Source organism: Sciurus carolinensis, chromosome 4 (genome assembly GCF_902686445.1).
Source record: "Sciurus carolinensis chromosome 4, mSciCar1.2, whole genome shotgun sequence".
NCBI classification, from domain to species: domain Eukaryota; kingdom Metazoa; phylum Chordata; class Mammalia; order Rodentia; family Sciuridae; genus Sciurus; species Sciurus carolinensis.
This window is the reverse complement of record NC_062216.1, coordinates 1,192,399-1,213,380: the sequence shown is the minus strand read 5'-3', so window position 1 is coordinate 1,213,380 and position 20,982 is coordinate 1,192,399. Positions and strand designations below refer to the sequence as shown.

Genomic DNA, 20,982 nt, shown 5'->3' with positions numbered 1-20,982 from the left:
ATGACCAGGAGCCCTGCTCGCCAACCATCTTCCTCAGCCGTGTGGAACGCGACAGGCCCTGCCTTGGGGCCTCAGGCGCAGAGGGCAGGTCCCGCGATGCCCTCAGAGGGTGTGGCTTTGTTTCTTTGACAGGTGCAACCCTTGCTGCACACCCAGGGCTGGGCGCCCCAGAAGCAGAGCCACCTGGTGCCCTCCAGGTGTCAGGGCCTCCTGCATTTGTCCTCAGGTAAGAGTCCAACACAGAAACAGGATATGTAGTGCGTCACACTTTCAGAGTGGGTCGGCTGGGATCCCCGAACTATTCCTGAGGCCGTCAGCCTCCACTTCGGTCCTGGCACCACAGCGCCTGGTCCTGGCATCTGCCACTAGCTGCCACAGGTGCTCCTCCACCAAGCCCAAAGACGGCAGCTCACCCCCCTGGGCACCCGGTGACGCCCACGCCCGACCCCTGCGCTCCTGCCCTCTCTTGGGTCCAGTTCAACAGGAGACATCCCAGGAATGGCTTGTTGAGCAGAATCACAATGGTAGAGTCTTGTGAACCTGATATTTAAGGGTTGAAAATATTAGCCTGGACCCATTTCGTATAAGAACCTTCATTAGTAGTAAAAATCTAGAGAAAATGTACCAACATACAAAAAGTACATTTCTTTAAAAGAACACTATCTGTTCCTTTTTGCAGTTAAGTATTTATTCTACTACCATTTCTCCAGTATACTCCTATAAAAGGCCAATAAAATCAGGAACAGGAAGTCTGTTTTTCTTTCCCAAAATGGTTGGCCAAGTTGCCAAGATATCTTCTTGGTTCATGCACAATCAGAAGCAAGCATGCATGCCACCTGAACGTACCCCAACTGCAACTGTGAATCCCGCTCCCCTGGGTCACGGATGAGATTCACAATGACCATTTCTAAACACGCTTCACCACGACTTTCACAACCACAGACTCTAAAAAGCACCGCCTACGTCCCCCTATCCACCACTGGTCAATATACAAATCATGTCGAGGTATGCATGGTTTCATCTGGGTAGTTCCAGAAACTTCCCACGTGCACTTGTCCCAGCACAGTGAAATGAACTGGATCTGCAATCCAGACCAGTGTGCCTGTTCATGTTCTGTCCTACTAATGGACAGCAAGTCCTGTCTGTGCATATCTGAAACATAAATTGACCTAAGGAATGAGGGGAAAATCAACTCATTTGGTTTTGATCTTTGCACTTTCTCAAAGTAGTGAGTCTCACGTCCATCCTATTCCAGTATTTTGGAATTCTCAACAAGATAAATGTCACTTACTTGCTAAACTACATTAAAAATACAGGGTATTTTCCTTTGTTATTATTCCTTATAACATGTCACTTTGCCATGCTTTCTTAGAATAATGTTTGTAAAAATTAATCTCCCTCATCAGAATTACAGGATACACATTTAAAACGTAAGTAGTGGGTTTAAAATGTGCCTGTAGCACTTGTTTTTAGAACTGTCAAAAATGACTCTAATCCTCCTTTGTAGAAATGTCCCCTCTGAGCTCCTTCTAGAACATGGTGGTGAATGAGCAGAGAGGGCAGTCACAGGTCCTTTAGCAGACAAGCACCCTTGTCAGTGGACTTTCCTGACTCCATGTGCCACCAGGTGACATTTCATCAGCAAAGGCCAAAAAGTTGAGCCACAATGAATTGTCACCATGCCACCAAGGACTTCGGGCCCGTCCAGTGAGCTGGCCCTGCTCTGGTGTGCAGGACCTAGCTGTGTCCATGGCTTGGCAGAGGGACACTTCCAGTGCTCCAGGGCCTAGAAATCAAGTTGGTCATCAAAGGTGAAGTCACTCTTTCTGGAGCTGAGCCCACCAAAGCTCAAGCACATGGTGGCATGGACTTTTTAACTAGATCACAACAAGCTCTACTTATCAGCTATAGTTTTAAACCTCAGGCCAAAACCAAAACAAAAGGGTGACTTCCCTCTGCAGCTGCACTCAGAGCTGGGCCTGGCCTACTTAGGACACACTCTGGGGCCTGGCCTTCTAATCACTGGCGAGGAAGGAACTCTGCTCATGCACCTCCAATTGCCTCCTCTCTGCTCAGGAGCTGGAAGCGCTGTACCTGCCTGTTCACCCTCCTGCACCCCCAGGGCGGACACTGCACCTGATGATCCATCTGTTGACCCCACTTCTCCCCTAAGTATCCTGTGTCTCATCTGTAAGGCAATTTGCACACATCCTACATCTTATGCCATCCACCCACTAAGCAAAATAAAGCAAAAAGCAATCCAGAACAGAAGTGGCGCAGAGAAAGGTGTTGCAAAAGCGCACCAGGGCCCACGAAGCTTCCACTCTAAGGCGCATACATGATGCAGCGTGCAGCAGCCCACCCTACTGCTCTCTCCCTCCTCTCCTGTGCCCCCTTCCCGCCGGGGACAGCAGCCCACTGGGCCGCCCCTTTGGTCCCACAGCTGCCCAAGGGAGATGCCCAGGTGACCTGGGCCTGCCCTAGGCCGCGCCCTGCTCCCCGCGGTCCGACTTCTCAGGCAGGTTGAGCACAAACGGAAAGAGTGTGCCCCGGATGTCCAGGGGGGCTCCGAGCGGCTCTGGCTCGAAGCTGCCACCAGCGCCCGCGTCGCCACCGGGCTCACCGTCCTGAGAGGGCACGAAACGCCAGGTGCCCGCTCGGCTCACGCAGTAGATTGTGCCATCCAGGGCGGCGCAGCGGAAGGGCTGCAGGCCGGCTGGGGCGCCCGGAGGCCGCAGGTGCGCCGCGCACTGGCTCCACTGTTTGGCTAGGCAGTGGTAGCGGAAGACGCGGACCCCGCCACCCGGGCCGGCCGCCGCCTGTGCGTCGCCGCGGCCCCCGCATAGGTCGAAGCGGTAGATGAAACCGTTCAGAGCCACCATGTCCGCCGAGCGCTCACGGCTGCTGCTGCACGGGCATTCCTGCCACTCGTCGCGTCGCGGGTCGTACTTGAGCAGGCGGTAGAAGAGCGAGCCCCCCGACACGTAGATCTCGCCGTTGCAGGTGGTGGCCTCGTGGGCCACGGCGAAGGCACCCCGGGGCAGCGGGGCCACCGCGGCCCAGCGGTCGGCGCGCGGGTCATAGCGCTCCACGCTGAGCAGGCACTCGCCGCCCACGGCGTACAGGTGGCCGTCCAGCGCCAGTAGCTGCAGCTGCGAGCGCGCCTGACGCAGCGGCCGAACGGCGCTCCAGCAGTTGGTGGCCGGGTTGTAGCAGAAGACCTGGTCGGACGGACGCGCGCGGCCGTCAGGGCCCGCGGGCGCCACGCCGCCAGCCACGAAGAGGTAGTTGTAGAGCACGCACAGGCCGCAGCCGCGCGCCGGCGCGCCCTCGGGCAGCCGCGTCAGCTCGCGCCACTCGCCCGCAGCCTCGTGGTAGCAGTAGACGACCGCGTCGCCGCGCGCGTCCGCGTCCCCCGACGGGCTCTGCGGGCGGCTGCCCGCGCGCTCCCCGGCCGGCCCCAGAGCTGCGGCCAGCAGGCGGGCGCGGCCTGAGCGCAGTCGGCGGCGCAGCAGCAAGTCGCGCTCGGCGCCAGATAGGCGCCCAAACACCGCGGGCTCGCGCAGCACCTCCAGGTAGTGGTCGCTCATGAAGCGGTAGACGGCGTCGCGCAGCTCCGACAGCCGCTGCCGCTTGGCCGCGCTCAGGACTTCGTAGCAGTTGGCCAAGTTCAGCTGCGACCCCACGGCGTCGGTGGCGCGCTGCGCGGCGCCAGGCAGCTGCAGGCGGCGCGCGCCAGCCACCACTTCGGCCACGTTGTCGGGCCGCACGCCCGCCATGCGCCCGCTGTACGCGTCGGCCAGCAGCAGCCGCAGCGCCGAGAAGCTCACGCCCTGCACCCGCAGCACGTCCCGCGAGGCACGCGCACGGAAGTAGTCGCTGCGCGCCGCCAGCACCGCCTTGTGCGCCCGCAGCCGCCTGCCGGACACCTCGATGACCAGGTCGGGCTCCCCGTGCGCGGTCCCGACCCCAGGGGGCACAGGCACCGGCTCCCCGAGCTCTTCCAGGGACTCCGTCAGGGACACAGACTCCCCAGGGCGCGCGCGCTCCTGGAGGGACGCGGACTCCTCCGGGCGCGCGCGCTCTTCGGAGGACGCGGGCTCTTCCGGGGACACGGGCTCTTCCGGGGACAGGAGTTCGTCCGGCGACGCGGCGCTCGCGCTGCTGACCTCCCACTGCGTCTCCACCACACGCTGGCCGCTGCGGCGCGAGGGCGGGGAGGCCGCCGCGCCCTCCGCGGCGGCGGCGGCGGCGGCGAGGGACTGCGGCGGAGAGTCGTCCCCCGAGCTGAAGCACAGGGACGCGCGGAGACTGCAGGGTGTCTGTGCCGGGGACTCAGCGCCCTCCCCCGCGGCCGGCGGCGTCAGGCTGCCCTCTCCCTGAGCCCTGGGCTCGGTCCCGCTAACGCTGCGGTCCCCTGGGTAGAGGACGCAGGGGGCCACGGAGTTCTCCATGGCGTGCTGTGTCCTGCCGCCGCCACAGGCTCAGCGGCCGCACACGCCTGGTCGCGGCCAGGCGTTGTTCAGGGGTCTAGCTTCACACGCTGCTCTTCTGGCAGCAGGACTGTGTCCAGTTTTCCCCTTGTGCGCACCGCTCCGGCTCCCCTCTTGCCCTTCCCTCGCCCTCTCCTGCGAGGAGGGCGTGCCCAGCTCTCACTGGACTTTTGAACGCTGGGTCTTCAATGCTGGCCCGGGATTTGTTAAGGTGGAGGGGGATGTGTCAGCAGCATGGCGACGCGGTGATGCTTCAGTTCACACCCGGGACAGACCTGAGGCCGCAGCGCTGGCCAATTTGGCTTTCTCTGAGGGACTGGGCTGTCAGGTGTGTCTGACGCCCAGTGTACCCACATGGGCACTTTACATCACATCGCTGCTGCCCCAAGGGCGGGCCCTGGCCTCGAGGACCTTGCTTTCAGTTCCATTGTAGGCACAGACCGGATCCTCCTTTTGACTCCCATTTGTAGTTAAAACCCAGAGGTCAGCTGGGGGTGTGGATCTGGGGGTCCTGCATCCGCACCGGCCAGGTGGGTGTCAGGAAAGGGTTACTGTACACACGAGAGACCTTGCTCGTTTATCAGCAGCAGCCTTCCTCTCCAGCTTCCCTCCTCTGTCATCAGGTGTTTCCAGATCATTCATCCTCTTGTTCCTGTTGACAGGAGAAAAAGGAGATTTGAATTTGCATTGTGCAGTGAACTTAATTCTATCGCGGTGCTACCAGAGTCCTTCCCCCGGTTCAGATTATAGGTTCAGTTCTGGTCCAGGGCATGTGATTTCTCATTGCTGGAGTTTGGTGAGTGGGATATGCAGAATTATTTAGGAATAAAGAAAGAGCATCATCTTGGAGAAATTAGCATAAACAATAGGCATTACCAAACATGGTCTGGATTTAATTGTTGGTCCCATAGGTCAAAAGCAGTCCCTTATGAACAATCCCACGTTTTCAGCCTGACAGAATGTGTACAGGGTCAAGAAGTCCTTTTACTGGACAGCACAGCTGGACTGTTGTTTTATTTATGTGTGACAGTTCTCTTTGATTCTTTTAAATATTTTTTCAGTTGTTGATGGACCTTTATTTTTATGCAGTGCCGAGAATCGAACCCAGTGCCTCACACATGCCAGGCAGGTGCTCACTGCTGAGCCACAGCCCGGCCCCTCTCACTCCCTTTCAGTCATCTATTTCAAACTCAGTTACAACAGATCCTCTTGAAAGGAGTTAGGAGACTTCTCTGAAATCGGTCTCAGTGAGGCCCCAGGGGCTGCAGTGCCTGCACCTGCTTGAACTGGCCACTCCTGCAATCACATCTCTGGAAAACCTCAGAGAAGACATGACACACAGCCTAATGGAAGCCAGAGCAACACCCAGAGTCTGCAGCAGGGGAGGCCTGCCTGCCCCTGAGAACCAGAGGGTGCCACAAAGCAACTTTCCTACATTGGCAAGAGCCTCAGGGAGTCTCTCCCACCTGCTGGGAGGCGACTGGACCTCAGGGAGAGGCAAGGGACTGTAGCTTCCTAAAGGACGTGGACAGGGAAGGATACATGGCAGGTCTGTCATTGCTTTATTATTAGAATGCTTGTTTACCTCTTGAGCAGGGTGGTGGTCGCCTTCCCTCCCCAGGTCCTGATGTTTTGCATATCACACAGAACGCCACTGCCCGTCCCTGCGTACCCTCGGGAGGTGCACACACATCTGCAGGCCTGCTCCTCCTGCTACTGGCATGTGAAGGCCTTCTCCCAGTGCTCAGAAATGAAAGTCTCTTCAGCTGGGAATTCACGACGTTCCCCTCCTCCCTCTGCTGGACAGCTTTCATAACAGCATCCTGCTGGCCTAGTGCACACACTGTTGTGGAATTCCTGGGAAATGCAATGTTAGGAAAGTCCAGGAGGAATCTGAAGCCCTGGTCCTGGGGTGTGGGGCACAGAGGACGCTGAGTGGACAGGCCACTGTGTTGACTGAGCCATGACCCACCCCAGCAGAGCCTCCCAGCCACTGTCCAGGGGGTGGAAGAGATCACGGGCCACAGCACTGAGCATGAGGTCAAGCTGCAGACCGTGAAGATCAGGAGCAAGTACAGCCCCCAAGGGCTCCAGGGGGCCTCCAGCTGAATCATCCACGGTGACCCAGGTCAAAATGAGGGCATGATTGCATGTCCAACTCAGAAGTGTATAGGAACATCAGCATCTGACTCGTTAGCTCTTTTAACACCGCTCTAAAATACAGAGGACCACAGACTTTAGAAAACAAATGTCATTTTTTTCTTGGGATGGAAGTGGCTCTTACTCCTGCTCACCCAGAAAGGGCAGCGCTCAGGAATCTGGAGAGCAGGGCCGCTGAGCGGGCACAGCTGCTTGTGTTTCCTGCCCACACAGCCTTACTAAATGGCCTCCTGAGGTGCACTCAGCAGTGGTTTCAGCCCACTGAACTTCCCCACCATCCTGGGGATGGCAGTGTGCATGGGCCCTGGCAAGGTGGGCAGTCTCACTGTGACCCACGCAGGAGGCCTCAGCACCCCGTGGGCATGGCACAGCCAGCCGTCCATGAAGTTGGTTCTGGACACACCATGTCAGACACCTTGAGGCTCCTGCTGACCATCCTGAGTGCTGAGATGCTGGCCTCTGCTGCCCCTGCACCAGGGCCGAAGCTGCAGTTCTGAAAACCGCGTCCCTGGCATGAGGGGCACCCAAACTTTGCAGAGAGCCAGCAGCACGGGGCACCCTGCTCCGCATGAAGGGATGCAGGAGGCAGAGGGCAGTGAGAGAAACTTTAGTCCTTTTCCTTTTCTCAGGGTGACCCACTGCTGGGGTTTTACCTTGAAGTGGTGGGGTCAACCCATTGCGCACTGACCAGCCCCGGGAGAAGGTAGCCATTCCCCAGGGCTTCTCCCAGGGAACAGCGGCCTAAGCTTCCTGACTCTGACCTCAACACTGTGCTTCCTGCGAGGCTGCTTCAGGAATACGCAGGCTTCAGTCCTGCAGTTCCGTTTTGCACGTGAGATCCACTGCGCCTCTTATTAACTGGAAGCCATGCCAGCCTTGAGAGGCAGTGTAAGGGCTGCGTCGTGGCTCAGAGGTAGAGCACTTGCCTGGCATGTTGAGGCACTGGGTTCAATTCTCAGCACCACATGTAAATAAGTAAAGGTCCATTAACAACTAAAAAAATTTTTTAAAAAAGAGGCAATGTAAGATTTCAAACCTACAGAATAAAGAGATGTTAAAAAAAAAAAAAGTCCTCCTAAGACGTCAGCAACCCTGCCAAGACCCTCAGCTGCAAACCTCTCTGGACTGAAGGCTGGGGCCAGCACCCCCACTGTGGCTGGCTCTGGAATCAGTCCCTCTGGGAGGCTTGTTTCCAAGGAGGGTGGAACTGCTCGCCAGGCCAGGATACTGGAAGGAGCTCTGAGTGGGCAAAGCTCCTGAGCACCACTCCTGGGCTGTCACAGCCCTGGGGACCTGACACTCACATGGGCTTTGGCTGGAGGGGGCTTCCAGGGCTGGGGGTGAGGAGCACGGTTTCCTCCTGCATTGCAGCTAGGAAATCATACAAGGTGGCAAGTTTTAACTAGATATAATTCACACAGCATTCTCCCCTGGAGAATGTGACTTTCTTCTGGACCTTATAAATGCCTGAACACAGATGTTTTGAAGTGTCTTCACTATTCATAGGAATTAAAAATACAAGATTGTGTGCGACTTCCCAATGTGCACGTTTAATTTGGATGTTAGCTTATTCAGAATTAAATGTCATCTTTCATTATAATGCCAGTTGCTATGAAGAATCCTCCCTTCAGTCAGTCACAGGGAACTTAATTTTGCTTGCTAATGGATGTAGGAAGCTTAGTGAACTTCTGCGGCACGGGCTCCTCCTAAGCCATGGCTTCCCAGCATCTCCACCTGGTGCCCACCTCTGCCACCCCCAGGCTCCTGGGAGATCCACCTGGCTGTGCCCACTGTGCCTGCTTCATGCCTTCCCAACACCAGAGTGTACACAGTCAAGAGCCAGTAAACTGAAAGACTAATTAGGAAAGAAACTACAAGAAATAAGGAAAATACAGGAAAACCTAGTCCCAGAGCCTGGCCAGCAGCTCGGGACCTCCGAGGACAGACGTACGGATTTGCTTGCAGCTGTTCATGCAGTTATTGTTCTGCAAGGTCATGGCTGCCTCAGGCCCACACAAAGTGGGGGCAGAGTGGCCCACGTGACCACGGCGGGAGGGGCCTGCCTGCGCGTGCTGACGGGGACCCTCGGGAGTCCTGACTCCCACCCGCGTGCACCTGCTGGGTCCACCAAAGCACAGGACACTGCGGGAGGGCCTGCACATTCCAGAGCTGCCGGGGGAGCACACCCCGCAAGGCCTGTGTTCCCTGTGCAGCACCTGCGTGTGCTCGGCAGGCAGGGCAGCATGCTGGTTCTGAGCACGTGGACCGGGCCCACTGCTCTGAGGGTCGGCAGGACGTCCAGCAGCCCAGCAGTGAGACGCCGCCACAGCAGGTCTCTGTGCGGCAGAGGAACAGCAGCAGCACAGAAGTGGCCTCCCCCTCACGTTAGGCGGCAGTGGCTGGGTCTCTTCCAGCAGAGCGAATGGCATCCTGTAGCCTGTTTTTGTGTGACACACCCTGACCACGCATGGGAACTAATAAAAAAGCAACTGACGTTGGCCTGTCCCAGCACTCGTCTCCCAAGTTGCGTGTATTCCGTCCCAGTCCTCCCACCTGCCGCAGCCGTGCCGAGCCCTGCAGCACGCCTCCGTGGGGTTGCCGGGGTGACCTGGGCCAGCCTGTGGGACCTGGCTGGGAGGAGGGCCTCACTGAGAGCTCCCGGAAGCAACGCTTCTGCGTGGACCCTGCTCTGAAAGCCCCCACTCCTCAGGCTGGCAGGTGGGGTTGGGGCCCTGCTCCCTCTCGCCCAGCCGAGTCCCACCTGCTGGAGCGCAGGGTGGGGACCAGGCAGGGGCAGGCCGTGCGTGGGGTGTTGGTGTTCACGTGAGAGCCTTCTGCCTGGTGTCTCTGCCAGGAGACGGCTGGTTCTCGGAGCCCACGCTCCACACGCTGCTTGCCAGCCTGCTGCCCGCCCATGACAGGCGCCGCAGCCTGCCAGTGCTGACGTGTCTCACTGCTGAGGATGCGTGCGTCATCTTGTCCATGAGAAAGTGAAACTCACACAAGGAAGGCTGCCATACTGCTCCACCCCGAGCAGAGCGGGCTCAGCAAGGCAGAGGAGGGGGTGAAGAGACAAAAGCCACCCAGAAGGCATCCAGATGAAGCACGAGGAGGGTTCTTGGACCACGAAGGCTCTGCGTGCATGGAGACAGCATCTGTGAAATACGTCTCCCCAAGAGCAGTTCAAGGGCGGAGTCTGGACGCCAGGTTGGAGGCAGGCTCCGCGTTAGGCCTGTGCTGTTGCCTCGCTTTCTAAGGCAAATGCACACTGGTTTCAGGTTCACAAGATGTACACCTTCAGGCACAGACTGTCTATGAAATGAGCAGGGAGTGACGCTGGCCCGTGACGCTGCCAAGCTGTGTGCACGTCTGAACACGTAACGGCAGACCCATCAACGTGCACCTCCATGCACGGATAAAAAATGTGGGGAAGGAAGAGTTAGAATATACGGAGGACGAGCAGCCTGGCAGGAAGGATCAGCCCCCTCAGGGGCTCTTTCTCTTGCTCCTGTTCTCTAGCATGAGCCGGTGAGAGTCTCGAGTCCTGTTCCCGGAACACACCCCCTCGCCAACCTGGGAACCCTCACCGCTCGCGTCTCTGACTGCCAAGGCGTGTCCCCCCTTGGCGTGCTCCCCTCCCCTCGGTCAGTCCTACCTTCCGTCTCACCCGACCTGTGCGTACCTATGGGGACACACTGACGACAGGATAGCTGACACTCCATTTCAACTGTGCTGTCCCTTCTGTCTCCAGGGCAGGTGTCACTTCCCTGCAGGTGCCAGGGTGGGGACTTCCCCAGGTTCTCCTTCAGTGCGAGCTGAGGGCTCACCTGGTGTGGAGAACAGACCAAGAACTCAGCACTCTGGAAAAATGAGCTACTCAGAGCACCTCTGAGAACAGAGGGCTGTGAAGTAGACGCTGCTAAACCCAAAGCGCCCTGTCCCGTGTCCCCGTCTGTGAAGTCCGCCTCCTCAGGGCGTGACAGGGATGCAACAAGCCAACAGTGGCAGGACCCAGGAGTCTGTCTGCGTGCCCAGTGTCCCCTTGGCATCACACCTAGGTCCAACGGTCCTTGTTGCTTACAGCTGAGACCTGAGGCAACTGCCAGGCCAGTGGTCACCTTGACTCTGAAACAGAAATGGAAGCTCCCAGTCCCACTCCCTGGGGAAAAGCACCATCCTCGTGAGCATTCCCACCAAGCAGCCCCGCCAGTCACCAGAGCCTGTCTGCAGCCACGGGGTGGACATGCTCTCCAGGCCAGTCCCGTGAGGGCGACACGGGCCTCAGGGCAGGTCCTGGGAAGCCGACTTCAGGCTGAGGCGGGAGAAGGCCCTGCTCAGTGGGTCTCAAGCGGGATTCTCAGGATTTTCTTCAGTAGAAGAAAAGGCACTCGACATGGAGCAAAAAGCCTGCCAAAGGCAGCTGCACCCGGCTGGCTTCTGGGTCGATCGAGCCGATGGCGCCACTGCTGGCTGAAGCAAGCATGAGCGGACTCCCGTCCCTGGAGCCGAAGCGATTCTGAGCTTGAAATCCTACCTCACCCAGTGCTCAGGACTGAACAGGGTGCTGATAAGGAGCCCCGTAAGGGTGGCTCCTGCCCCGTGAGCCCTCACAAGCACAGAGAAGCACTTCTACCAAGAACCACAAGTCCCCAAGTGACAGGCACCTGCCAGGGGCACCACACCAGCCGCCGCAGCGCCACAGCACACGCAGCACAGGAGGAAGAATCACCGCAAGTTCAACAGATGAGAAAAGGCCCAGTGATCACTGTGAAGGTCCCGTCCCTGAAAGGCCAAGCAAGACTAGCAAGACAGGAACCCGGCTTATCCCGGCCCCTTGCTCCTCCTCTGGCAAGTTCGGCGGGTGGCCTCAGTCTGAGATTGCTGGCACTGCTGTGGCACCAGTGAGCGGGTCCAGATGAGCCTGAGGGCTCCCTCCTGCTGGCAGGAAGTCGGGAAGCTTGGTCTCACTGTGTACGGTGGCGCACACCTATGATCCCAGTGGCTCAGGAGGCCGAGGCAGGCAAGAGGATTGTGAGTTCAAAGCCAGCCTCAGCAAAAGTGAGGTGCTAAGTGACTTGGTGAGACCCTGTCTCTAAATAAACTACAAAATAGGGCTGGGGATGTGGCTGAGTGGTCAAGTGCCCATGAGTTCAATCCTTGGCACCCCCCCCCAAAAAAAAGCAGCTTGGTCTCAGCTTTGGGGATGTGAGCTCTGATCCTGGGGTCACTGGGAGATGGTGGTCTAGGGCATGAACCACTTGGAGGAGTCTGAAGCACCCCCAGAGACATTACATTTACACCCATCTGGTTGGGCACCAGGTCATGCAGAGTGAACAGACCTGGCTATCTACTGTTCCATCTCAGGGAGGCTTGAAGTTGCAGAGTTCGAACACAGAGTGCTGGGCTTCCTGTCCAGACGTGCCTTTTCGGTGGTGGGACACACCCGTGGGAGCCACCCTGGCGGGTAAGGAAGAGCAGGGTCTGGACTCCACCCACAGCAGGACTTCAGGGAACCACTCTGCCGCCTGTTTTTGCTCACAGCATGCTGAACTCCTCGAGTCAGGCTGAAGGACTGAGAGAAAAACGGACCAGAGTAAATCTCCATGTTCATTCAGGAGTCTCCACATCAGATGAATGCAAATCATGCTCTGGGTTGCTGCAAGTGTGCTCAGGAAGCAAACCGAGAGTATTCTGAAATTGGAAGCACTTGCCGTTCCTGGGGACCCAGATTCCAGAATCATCCATCCAGCTGGGCATGCAGTGTGAATACTAAGACCCTCCCCAGGATCACGCCGCCCTGGAGGAAGGTGCATACGTTGCAGATCTGTCCTTAGGTTTCCAGCTGAGATCCAGGTCTGAGCCACGTCTGGGCAGCTTGAGGTAATTGTGTTGCAGGTGCACTGCCACCTGGGCTGCCCCATCAGGACCCTGGAGTAACCTGCGTGAGGAATCCTGGAGCTGGTCCCACCATCCACTCAGATCCCCACCATGAGTGAGCACTGCCGTGTGCAGACAGGGCTGGGCGCTGCGCAGTGCTGAGGAGCTCGGCAGAGTTCTAATGGGTCTCAAACCACGGTGAGGGTCATGGTGGGACACAAGCAAGGCCCGAGAGATGGCCACAGGAAGAGCTGGCTCCTGCTCAGGGACAGTGAGACTCCCCTGGGATGTGGGACACGCTGAAGCCTGGAGGAAGAGCAAGGCAGACAGCGTGCAAAGAACTGGGGTGGGGTCCACACCGAGTCTGCTGGTGGGGCTGGGGCTGGCCGGAGCCGCAGGGCCGCAGGACCCTGTCAGCTCAACACGGGAAGCAGCCGCGGCTCGACATAAATCTAGGACAGTAGGGCAGGGATGCAGTGGCTCAGCCAGGTTTCGGAGAGATTCCTCTGAGTCCTTTTGTACAGACAGAGAACGGACTAAGCCACGTTCAGCTGGGTTCTACATCACCGCTAAAATGCCTACACGCTCAAACAAATAAACCGGATCTGCCTGTGTCAACCTGAGTCCATCTTGAAAACACAAATTTGGATTTGTGAAGGTTTCAATTTGAAGAAAGTTACCATATAATGCCATCTACATATATTTTTAAATTAGAAAATACTGTATGTCTTTTAAGGAAGTGAAAAACATAGGCAGAAATAGGAGGCAGGATTCAGTGGGGGGTTCTGAAGGAGTGGGCAGGGTCGAAGACTCCTGCGTCCTTGGGTTTCTCAAAGTGAGTCAACACATCAGTGGCCAAGTGACGGCTGCCTGGAATTCCCACACCTGGACAGCAGGTACCAGTCTTTTTGACACTTGTGCTAACAGCTTTTGGCAGTATAGGTCCAGTGAATGAGGGCCTGTCAACCCTAACTAAAGAGATTAGAGAGTCTGGAGAGAGCATCCCACCCTGTTCTCAATTTGTACCCAGCGGCCATAAACTTAGTAGAAGAGGCACTGACCAGGACCTGTGGTGTTCTAGTTGGACCCCGCTCAGCGGCTGGGTTGAGCTTACGTGTCTCTCTATAAAACCAAGGGTGTTGAACAGCTGCAAGTCTGTGATTCCACTTGGTCTAAGCTGGAGCTGCGCTTGCTGTTTAGATGTTGGGAAAGGTGCACCTGGCAGAGAAGAGAGACTGAAGAGTGTACGGAGAGACAAGAAAGGCACCCAGCTCCAGGCTTGGGGCGGGGGCTGAGTAAGGAGGGCTTTGGCAAATAGATCAAGGCCAAACCAGCAGAGGGTGAGGCTGCAGCCTCTGGTGTGATCTGCAAGGCCCAGAGGGATGTGTCATGGATAGCATCTCCCACAGACGTCTCTCCAGAGCTGGAATTCCACCAGGAAACTCCCTGTGCATGGACGGCTGGAAGCAGTAAGACCAGGAGAGGCACCTGTGACCGCATGGAGTCCGGCACAGCTTGGTCTCCTGTCCTGACCAGCTCCTGAGGGCCCAGGCCCAGGGCAGCGGGCAGGGCCTCCAGCCTTAGGACCTCCTCCACAGGGAGAGCATTCCTGGTGCTCTGCCCCCCTGGCCAGCTACTCCTTGGGGGTCTCGGAAGGGCCCTTGGTAGGTGTTCCTGTAGAGGGGCTTCCACAGACCTGAGGACGTTCTGAGAGCACGAGGCCTCACCAGAGACGGGAACTGCAAACTCACACTGCAGCAGAGGGCGACAAGATCGCAGCGAGGAGCAGCCAAGCCTCAAGAAGGTAGGTCCCGTGTGACTCAGCTTTGAATGGCGGCACAGGAGACCAACCCCAGCAGGGAGTGGCCTCCAGGTGGCTGCGCCTGGGCACGAGCCGCGCAGGGCCCGCAGTCCAGCCCCACCTCCGGGGCCCTGCCCAGCAACCCTCTGCTTCCCTCCACGCAGGCGACCTGCGGCGGTGGCTCTCCAGCCTGCTTTGTTGATGTTACGGCCTCCTGGTGGCTCCTCTGCGTGGAGCGTCCTTCCTGTCCCTTCACCGCAGGCTGTGTCCTCAAAGGTGAGATGAGCTCCCGAAGCAGCCCATATAGTGGGTCTTGTTTTAGATCTACTAGGCCATTCCATGTCCCGCTCCACGGAGTGTCGAGCCCAGGGGTATTTCACCACTGAGCTACATCCCCAGCCCTTTTGGATGCAATCCTCCTGCCTCAGCCCCCCAAGTCTACAGGAGTCAGTCACCACACCTGGCTTTCCCGCCTTTTGACTGGAGAATGGAATCCACTTACTCTCTGTGTGTTCACAGGTAAGGACCTAGTCCTGCCATTTTTCATAGTCTTCTCATTATTTGTGTGATCTTTGCTCCTTTCTTCCTGTCCCCCGCCATCCTCTGTGGCCAGGTGGCTCTCCAGCAGTCCACTCTGATTCCTGGCTCTCTGTCTTTGCTGTCTGTACTGCTGGTTTCTGCTTTGCGTTGCCCATGAAGCCACAGAAACTCAGAGTTCAGGGAACCAGGCCTCGCTGGGTTTGAAAATGAGACTCTCTTCCCGGCCTCTCCACATCTGTCAAGCTAGGAGCCGGCTTCAGGCAGAACTCGGATCCAACAGGACAGCGAGGTCCTTTGCTGTGACACCATAAATGACTGAGGTGGCCTCAGGAACTGTCAGAAAGAGGGCCCTGGGCTCTGCTCTCCTCTCCAGTGCACAGGCTTCCGGTCTCAAGGACTTTCCCACGGGGGACTCGGAGTGCGTCCAGCAGAGACAGCCAGCCAGCGTGGGTGCCACTGTGCCCAGCTCCAGAATCCCAGCAGGCCCACAGAAACCCTGGTGCTGTCGCACTGCCAGCTTAAACAGGCCACTGGGCTCACAAGGTGCTGGGCAGGACGCAGCCAAGGAAACCACTCGGCTACAGACAGGCATCTCCTGGGAGAGAAAGGGCGCCTGGCGGTCAGGGAGAGCAAAGAGGGTCTCCCAGAGACCAGGACGAGCCCCTCCCCTGCCGCCTGCAGCACCAGCTGTGCCCAGGGCTGCAAGGACCAGGGGCCCCATCCGTTCCCCTCTCCCCTGAACAGAAGGTGAGACAGGCAGTTTCCTCTGTCCACTCAGGCTGGCCACAGGACCCAGATATTTGGTCAAACACCAGTCCACATATCATGTGGACTTTTTTTCTTATTTCTTCCGGATAAGATTAGCAGTTAAACCAGCAGACTTTGAGTAAAACAGATGGCCTCCCTCACATGTGGGCCTCATCCAGTCAATTGAAGGCCTTGACCAAGGTGGCCAGCTCTTCCCTGGTTATTAGTTTTCTGTTGCTATGACCCAACACCCAAGATGGGGTAAGTTATAAAGGAAAGAGGTTCCCTTGGCTCAGTTCAGGAGGCTAGAAGTCCAAGGATGTAGTACTGACACCTGCTGGGCTTCTGTGGGGTCTCAAGCTGCTTCCACCTGTGGTGGGAGGTGAGGGAAGGGGCGCATGCAGGAGAGGCAGAGGCAAGGGGCAGATTCCCAGCAACCCGACTGTTAGGGGAGGAATCCGTCCTGAGTGGCTTTAAGGCCACACCACCCAGCATTGCTTCACTGGGGACTGAGGTGCACCCTGAGTTTAGGTGAGAACACACCATAGTCAAGCCACAGCAGCAGGGTCTCCCACCTGCTGGCCGGCACCTCCGGTTTCATGAGTCAATCAGTGAATCTACATGCGCACACACACCCTCCTGGCTGTTTCTTAGGGAACCCTGACCAGTGCAAGCGTAGGCAGCAGTGACCCTCGCTGCCCCGCACGGCATCCCAGGGCTCTTGCACGTAGGCCAGCCTGCCACTGAGCTTTGCTGGCAGCCCTGGGGGCCGACAGCTCGCCTCTCTCACGCACAGGTATTCACGCAGTGAGAAACCAGCCAGACATGAGGACCCAGATGTGCAGCCCGAGTCTGAGGCCACAGCAGAACGAGATCTGGGGATCTCGACCTGTCTCACAGGAGGGACGTGGATTTAGCAGTGGGGGACAGACCATGGCAGATTATACTCTTCAAGACAGCTCTGAGGATGCACCCCACTGGGTGTGCTCTCCCTACTGGATGCAAGGACCCGATTCTTCTAAGCATTGAAGAGTGAGACAGTGCGACTTCCAAGGCTTCCTGGAAAAGATGGCCCCCACTCCCACTAACTGCTCTCTCAGGACAGTCCTTGGCGACCATGAGTCATCATGGAGGAGGCCCTCTCTAACATGCCACTCCCCACGCAGGGTCTTCGCCCGTGATGTTCCTGCACATGCCCCACACCCCTCCGTTGCCACACTGCTTCATCCTGAGATCTCAACTCATGGCCCTGTCACACAGGTTCACGGGCTGTGTCCCTCTCCTTCAGGGTGCTGATCTGTTATTACACATGAGCTCATGGCTGCATGTTCACCGCCCTTTGCTGTATTAAGAGCAAGCTGCAGAGGCTTGGGCGGAGGACTGTCAGATCCACAGCAGGCATCAACGGGCACGAAGGCAGGAAACAGATGCCTGATCTTTGCGACACGATGTGCACAGGGCATGCAGGGATGCCCTGGCTTCACTTCACAAGGCACTGTTTAATCCTCATATCCAGCACGAGAAGGGTTGTTAGGAAAAGGTGCACTCCTGGGGCTTCTAATTTTTTTAAAAAAATGTTCATTGTTAAATATTTTTGCTACTATATGCTGGATACCAACACTATAATTTCAACATAATCACCATAGTTTCAAGAGAAAAGACAAAATCGAGGTCATCATGGAGACGGTAATGCCTGAACTCCAGGGAAGGGCTGACATGCCCTGCTGGTTTGTTAGGTAGCTGGCTGCTCCCAGGGCAGCTCCGAAGTCCACTCTGCAGCAGACGTCCTGATCAGAGCTCTAGATGCAAGGAGGCTCAGAGGCATGACAGCTGCCTAAGCAATTCCAGATCTGTAGCAAGCTATTATTAAGGAGCAGTTTATGCTCTTGGTATTTAGGGACAACTGAAATATGATCCCAGATGGAGGCACTTAAAACTGGAGAGCCTCCTGGCTCCTGAATTGCAGGAAAGACCTGGAAAGCATTTGTAGAGACACAAACCTTCTACCTTGCCATTGCTGGTGCTGCGACTTCCACTGCAACCTGTGGAGATCCCATCAGAACCTGCACCGTCTGAGGAAGTGAGCAGAGTTGATGTGACAATCCCCAAAGCTCACTTCCAGAGCCTTCCAGGGAAAAGGGCCCAGGGGGCATGTCAGGACCTGGACACCAGAAACACCAGATGACAGCACACAAGGCAGGCTGCCTGGGAAGGCGTTTGATCCAGTGACACACCATCCATAACATTTAACTGTTTTCTCTCCTGCTAAGCCCAAGTGACGGAAATACTGAGCGCAAAATATTTCAATTATTCTCCTTCTGTGCTTCCTGATGATATGATCACACACGTCTATGTACAAACATGAAGACTTGCAAAGTTACACCCAGAAGGGAGCGCTGGAATGCCAAGTCCCTAACACCTGGAGCCCTGGGCTGTCCTGCAGCTGAGGAGGGCTTCCTTCTGTGACAGCAGGGCGTGGGGAGGATTATCCTAATAATAGGAACCATGAGCTCAGGAGAAGAGGCTGAGGGGCTCCGTTGACATCCGCTGGGTTCCTAACTAGAGAAAAGTGGCCGCTATTTGTGGGAAACAACGGAGCGGAGCGGGTGCTGAGAACCGCAGGGAATAGGGCGAACTCTTCACTCAGCGCTGGAGGGAAGCGCAGGAACTTCAAAATTTCATAATGCGCCGGGCTGAGTAGCAATAAAGGCTATTGTGCTGTTTTCTATTTCTTTGAATAGATGTGAGGGGGGTGTAGAGAATACGGTTTGGTAGGAATCTAAGCAGTGGTGGGATGTTTTAAAACCCTGCTAATGTTACCGGCGCAGTCACCCCGGCAGGAGGGGGTCTCCCTGTACCACAGGGGGTGCAGGGCTGCACCCAAAACGCAAACTCCCGTCCACGCAGCTCCCACGGGCCGCGAAGGGCGGGAGGGCTGCACGCAGTGCTCACTGAAATGCAGCCGGTTTCCTCCTCCAAACCCGCCCCACCGTGCAGCCAGGCACGTACCGCACAGGCCACTACCGTCCCCCGGGCTGGCCCGGGAGTCCTGCGGAGGCTCCGCGAAGACCCGCGGCGGCTCCGCGAAGACCCGCGGCGGGCGTGGGCTGCACTCGGGCCGAACCAGGATGCACTCCCGCCCGCACGCTTCGGGCAGTGGGTCGCGGCGCGTTCGCGGCTGGGCCGGGCCCCACACCCGGGGCCGCTCGGCGCAGCTCCGGGGAGGCGGGCGCAGGGCGGCCCAGGCCTCTCCGCCGTGGTCAGCGCATTGTCTCCGGCAGGCACCGCGGCCACCGCGCCTCCCGGACGGCGGGAACCCGCCCACGCGCCCCGCGCCGAAGCCCCGGCCGCCCCCGCCCGGACCCCGCCAGCCCTCCGGGTCTGCGCCCCAGCGCCCTCCCGGGCTCTCCGCCGTCCTCGCCTCCTGGGCGGCCCTACCTCGCCGCTCGGCGCTCTCCCTCCACCCCGGGGCCCACCCGAGCCCCGGACGCGCGGCCCCACCGGAGGTCCGAGCGCGCATGCGCAGAGGCCTCTTCCGCGCACCTGTGCGAGCGCCGCGGCGGCGGGTGGAGAGCCCTGGCGCACCTGTGCGAGCGCCGCGGTCCGCGAGTCCTGCCCGCCGCCTGGAGCCAGGCTCCTGGGCTCCGCCAGGCTGGCCGCCCGCGTGCGCCGCGGCGCCGGGCGCTCCGAGGACAGGGCCCGGCACCGGGGCGGGGGCGGCGGGCGCGCGTGCGCCTCGGGCCGGGGTCCGCGGAGGCGCGGGAGCTGCGCGCTGCGCCGGGGCCTCGGGTTAACCCTTCCCACGCCCGGCATCCCGACGGCCCGGGCTCGGGCGAGCGCCGCCCTCGGCCGCGCGGGACCCGGGCCGCTCCAGCAACGCGGAGCGGGGCCGCCCACCGCGCCGCGGGAGCCGCGGGCAGGCCCCTCCGTCCTCTCGTCTCCGCGAGGCAGCGGGCCGAGTGCGTGCGTGTTAACGGCGGGCAGCCCGCGTCGCGGACGCGGTCGGGCGCAGCAGCCCGCTGCCTGCAGCCCTGTGGATCCCAGACCGCTGAGAGTTCGGAAGGCCGGCCGCGGGGGCATCGCGACTCCTCGCCCCACAGGCGTGGCCGCCCAGGTCCCCCGTCCCTGCTCCGCGCCGACAGCGCCCTGGCCTCCAGGCCGAGGCAGGCCCAGTTCCCAGAGGGGCCGGAGGAAGGCTGTTTTTGATGGTTTGTGCAGAGGAGCAATGATTGCGTTCCCATGAGCACAGAAGCGGGAGCCTTGGTTTTCCCTGGTTCCTGCTGCTCGCGGCTTCGGCAGCCTCTGCTCGAGAAGGTTCCAGCACCAGAGCTCACTCGGAGAATGACCTTAAAACTTTTCATTCCGTTGCCACACAAAGCACCACCTTGCCTCAGGAGCTGATTAAGTGAGGCAAAAACCTGCAAAGTGCTGGGGTTAAAATACCCTGTCAGGTAACCATAGCAGCAACAGTCCTCCTTTGGGCTGAAAGAAACCCCATTGTGCCCCGTTATTAGTTTTTTTCAATGTACTCCAAAAATACTTGAATCTCCTGGAGTCTTTCAGTGCTTCTCTCTTTACCTTCTGATGGGGAATACATTTAACTTTGCGCCCACTCTTCCAGAGCAGCCGGAGAAGGCCGCCCTGACCTGGGGATGAGCCCGTGCCCTCCAGCTCACCCACCCTGGCGCTGGCTGGTGCTGTCTTCTGCAGCCTTGCAGAGCAGAGACCATGTGGGACCTGCCCTCAGCCCCCTGGGTTTACAATGCTCCGCCTGCACTGGGCTCTCCGTGAATTCTTATTGAATGAAAAACTAAAACATCTATCCAATCCCTATACCCTACACGCCGGTTTTCATCCTTGGAGTGTTTTATTTTAAAAATGGACTATAACCCCAGTAAGGTCGTCGAAAACTGCAGAGGGATGTTTGCTGCATTGCCTGGGAGTTTTGTATCCACAGGGGCCTCTCAGGATCCTAAAATTAAACTGGGATATAATGACAGGAAGAAGGGGCACATCTTAAATAATGAAGTTATTTCAAGGGTCATCATATGTCATTAAAATTTTCATGGCTCAGGAAGAGCCCACAGCAGGGCAGACTTGAGGGAGTGTGCAAACACATGACAGCAGGAAGTGCACCTTGACGCAGGCTCACAACTCTCCAGGGTGCAGCAGTTCATGGCCCCTGCGCGCTGGCCCCATCCACTGGACCAGCCAGAGGACTCTAAACCACGTGTGAAGGCTGCTCGGGCAGTGGAGGGAGCCAGCATTGGAAAACGCAGCAGTGACAGCTGACATAGTCGCCCTTCCCAGACCTCCTGAGTTGGGCACGATTCTTGACCTCCCTCTGCTTCTCATTCCTCTTCA

The 20,982-nt window shown here is 58.0% G+C and overlaps 1 protein-coding gene across 10 annotated transcripts; it reads right to left on the bottom strand.

Annotated features, from left to right (window-relative positions):
• Positions 1-669: 669 nt before the first annotated feature.
• Kbtbd11 (kelch repeat and BTB domain containing 11) lies at positions 670-19,711 on the bottom strand. 10 transcript variants are annotated; one of them, XM_047548245.1, is made up of 4 exons: positions 19,162-19,711; positions 11,993-12,225; positions 10,336-10,480; positions 670-5,145 (listed from the first exon to the last, which is right to left on the bottom strand). In XM_047548245.1, exon 4 carries the CDS (start codon positions 4,452-4,454, stop codon positions 2,481-2,483), a length of 1,974 nt encoding a protein of 657 aa, XP_047404201.1. In that variant the 5' UTR covers positions 4,455-5,145; positions 10,336-10,480; positions 11,993-12,225; positions 19,162-19,711; the 3' UTR covers positions 670-2,480. The 10 variants fall into 10 exon arrangements, with proteins under 10 accessions (XP_047404201.1, XP_047404204.1, XP_047404200.1 ...); XM_047548248.1 differs by lacking the exon at positions 19,162-19,711 and adding an exon at positions 19,057-19,080; XM_047548244.1 differs by lacking the exon at positions 11,993-12,225.
• Between the last annotated feature and the right edge of the window lie 1,271 nt (positions 19,712-20,982).

Bases quoted from the DNA above. Each gene is read 5' to 3' on its own strand.
- Kbtbd11 (XM_047548247.1), bottom strand. From the start codon at position 4,454: ATGGAGAACTCCGTGGCCCCCTGCGTCCTCTACCCAGGGGACCGCAGC.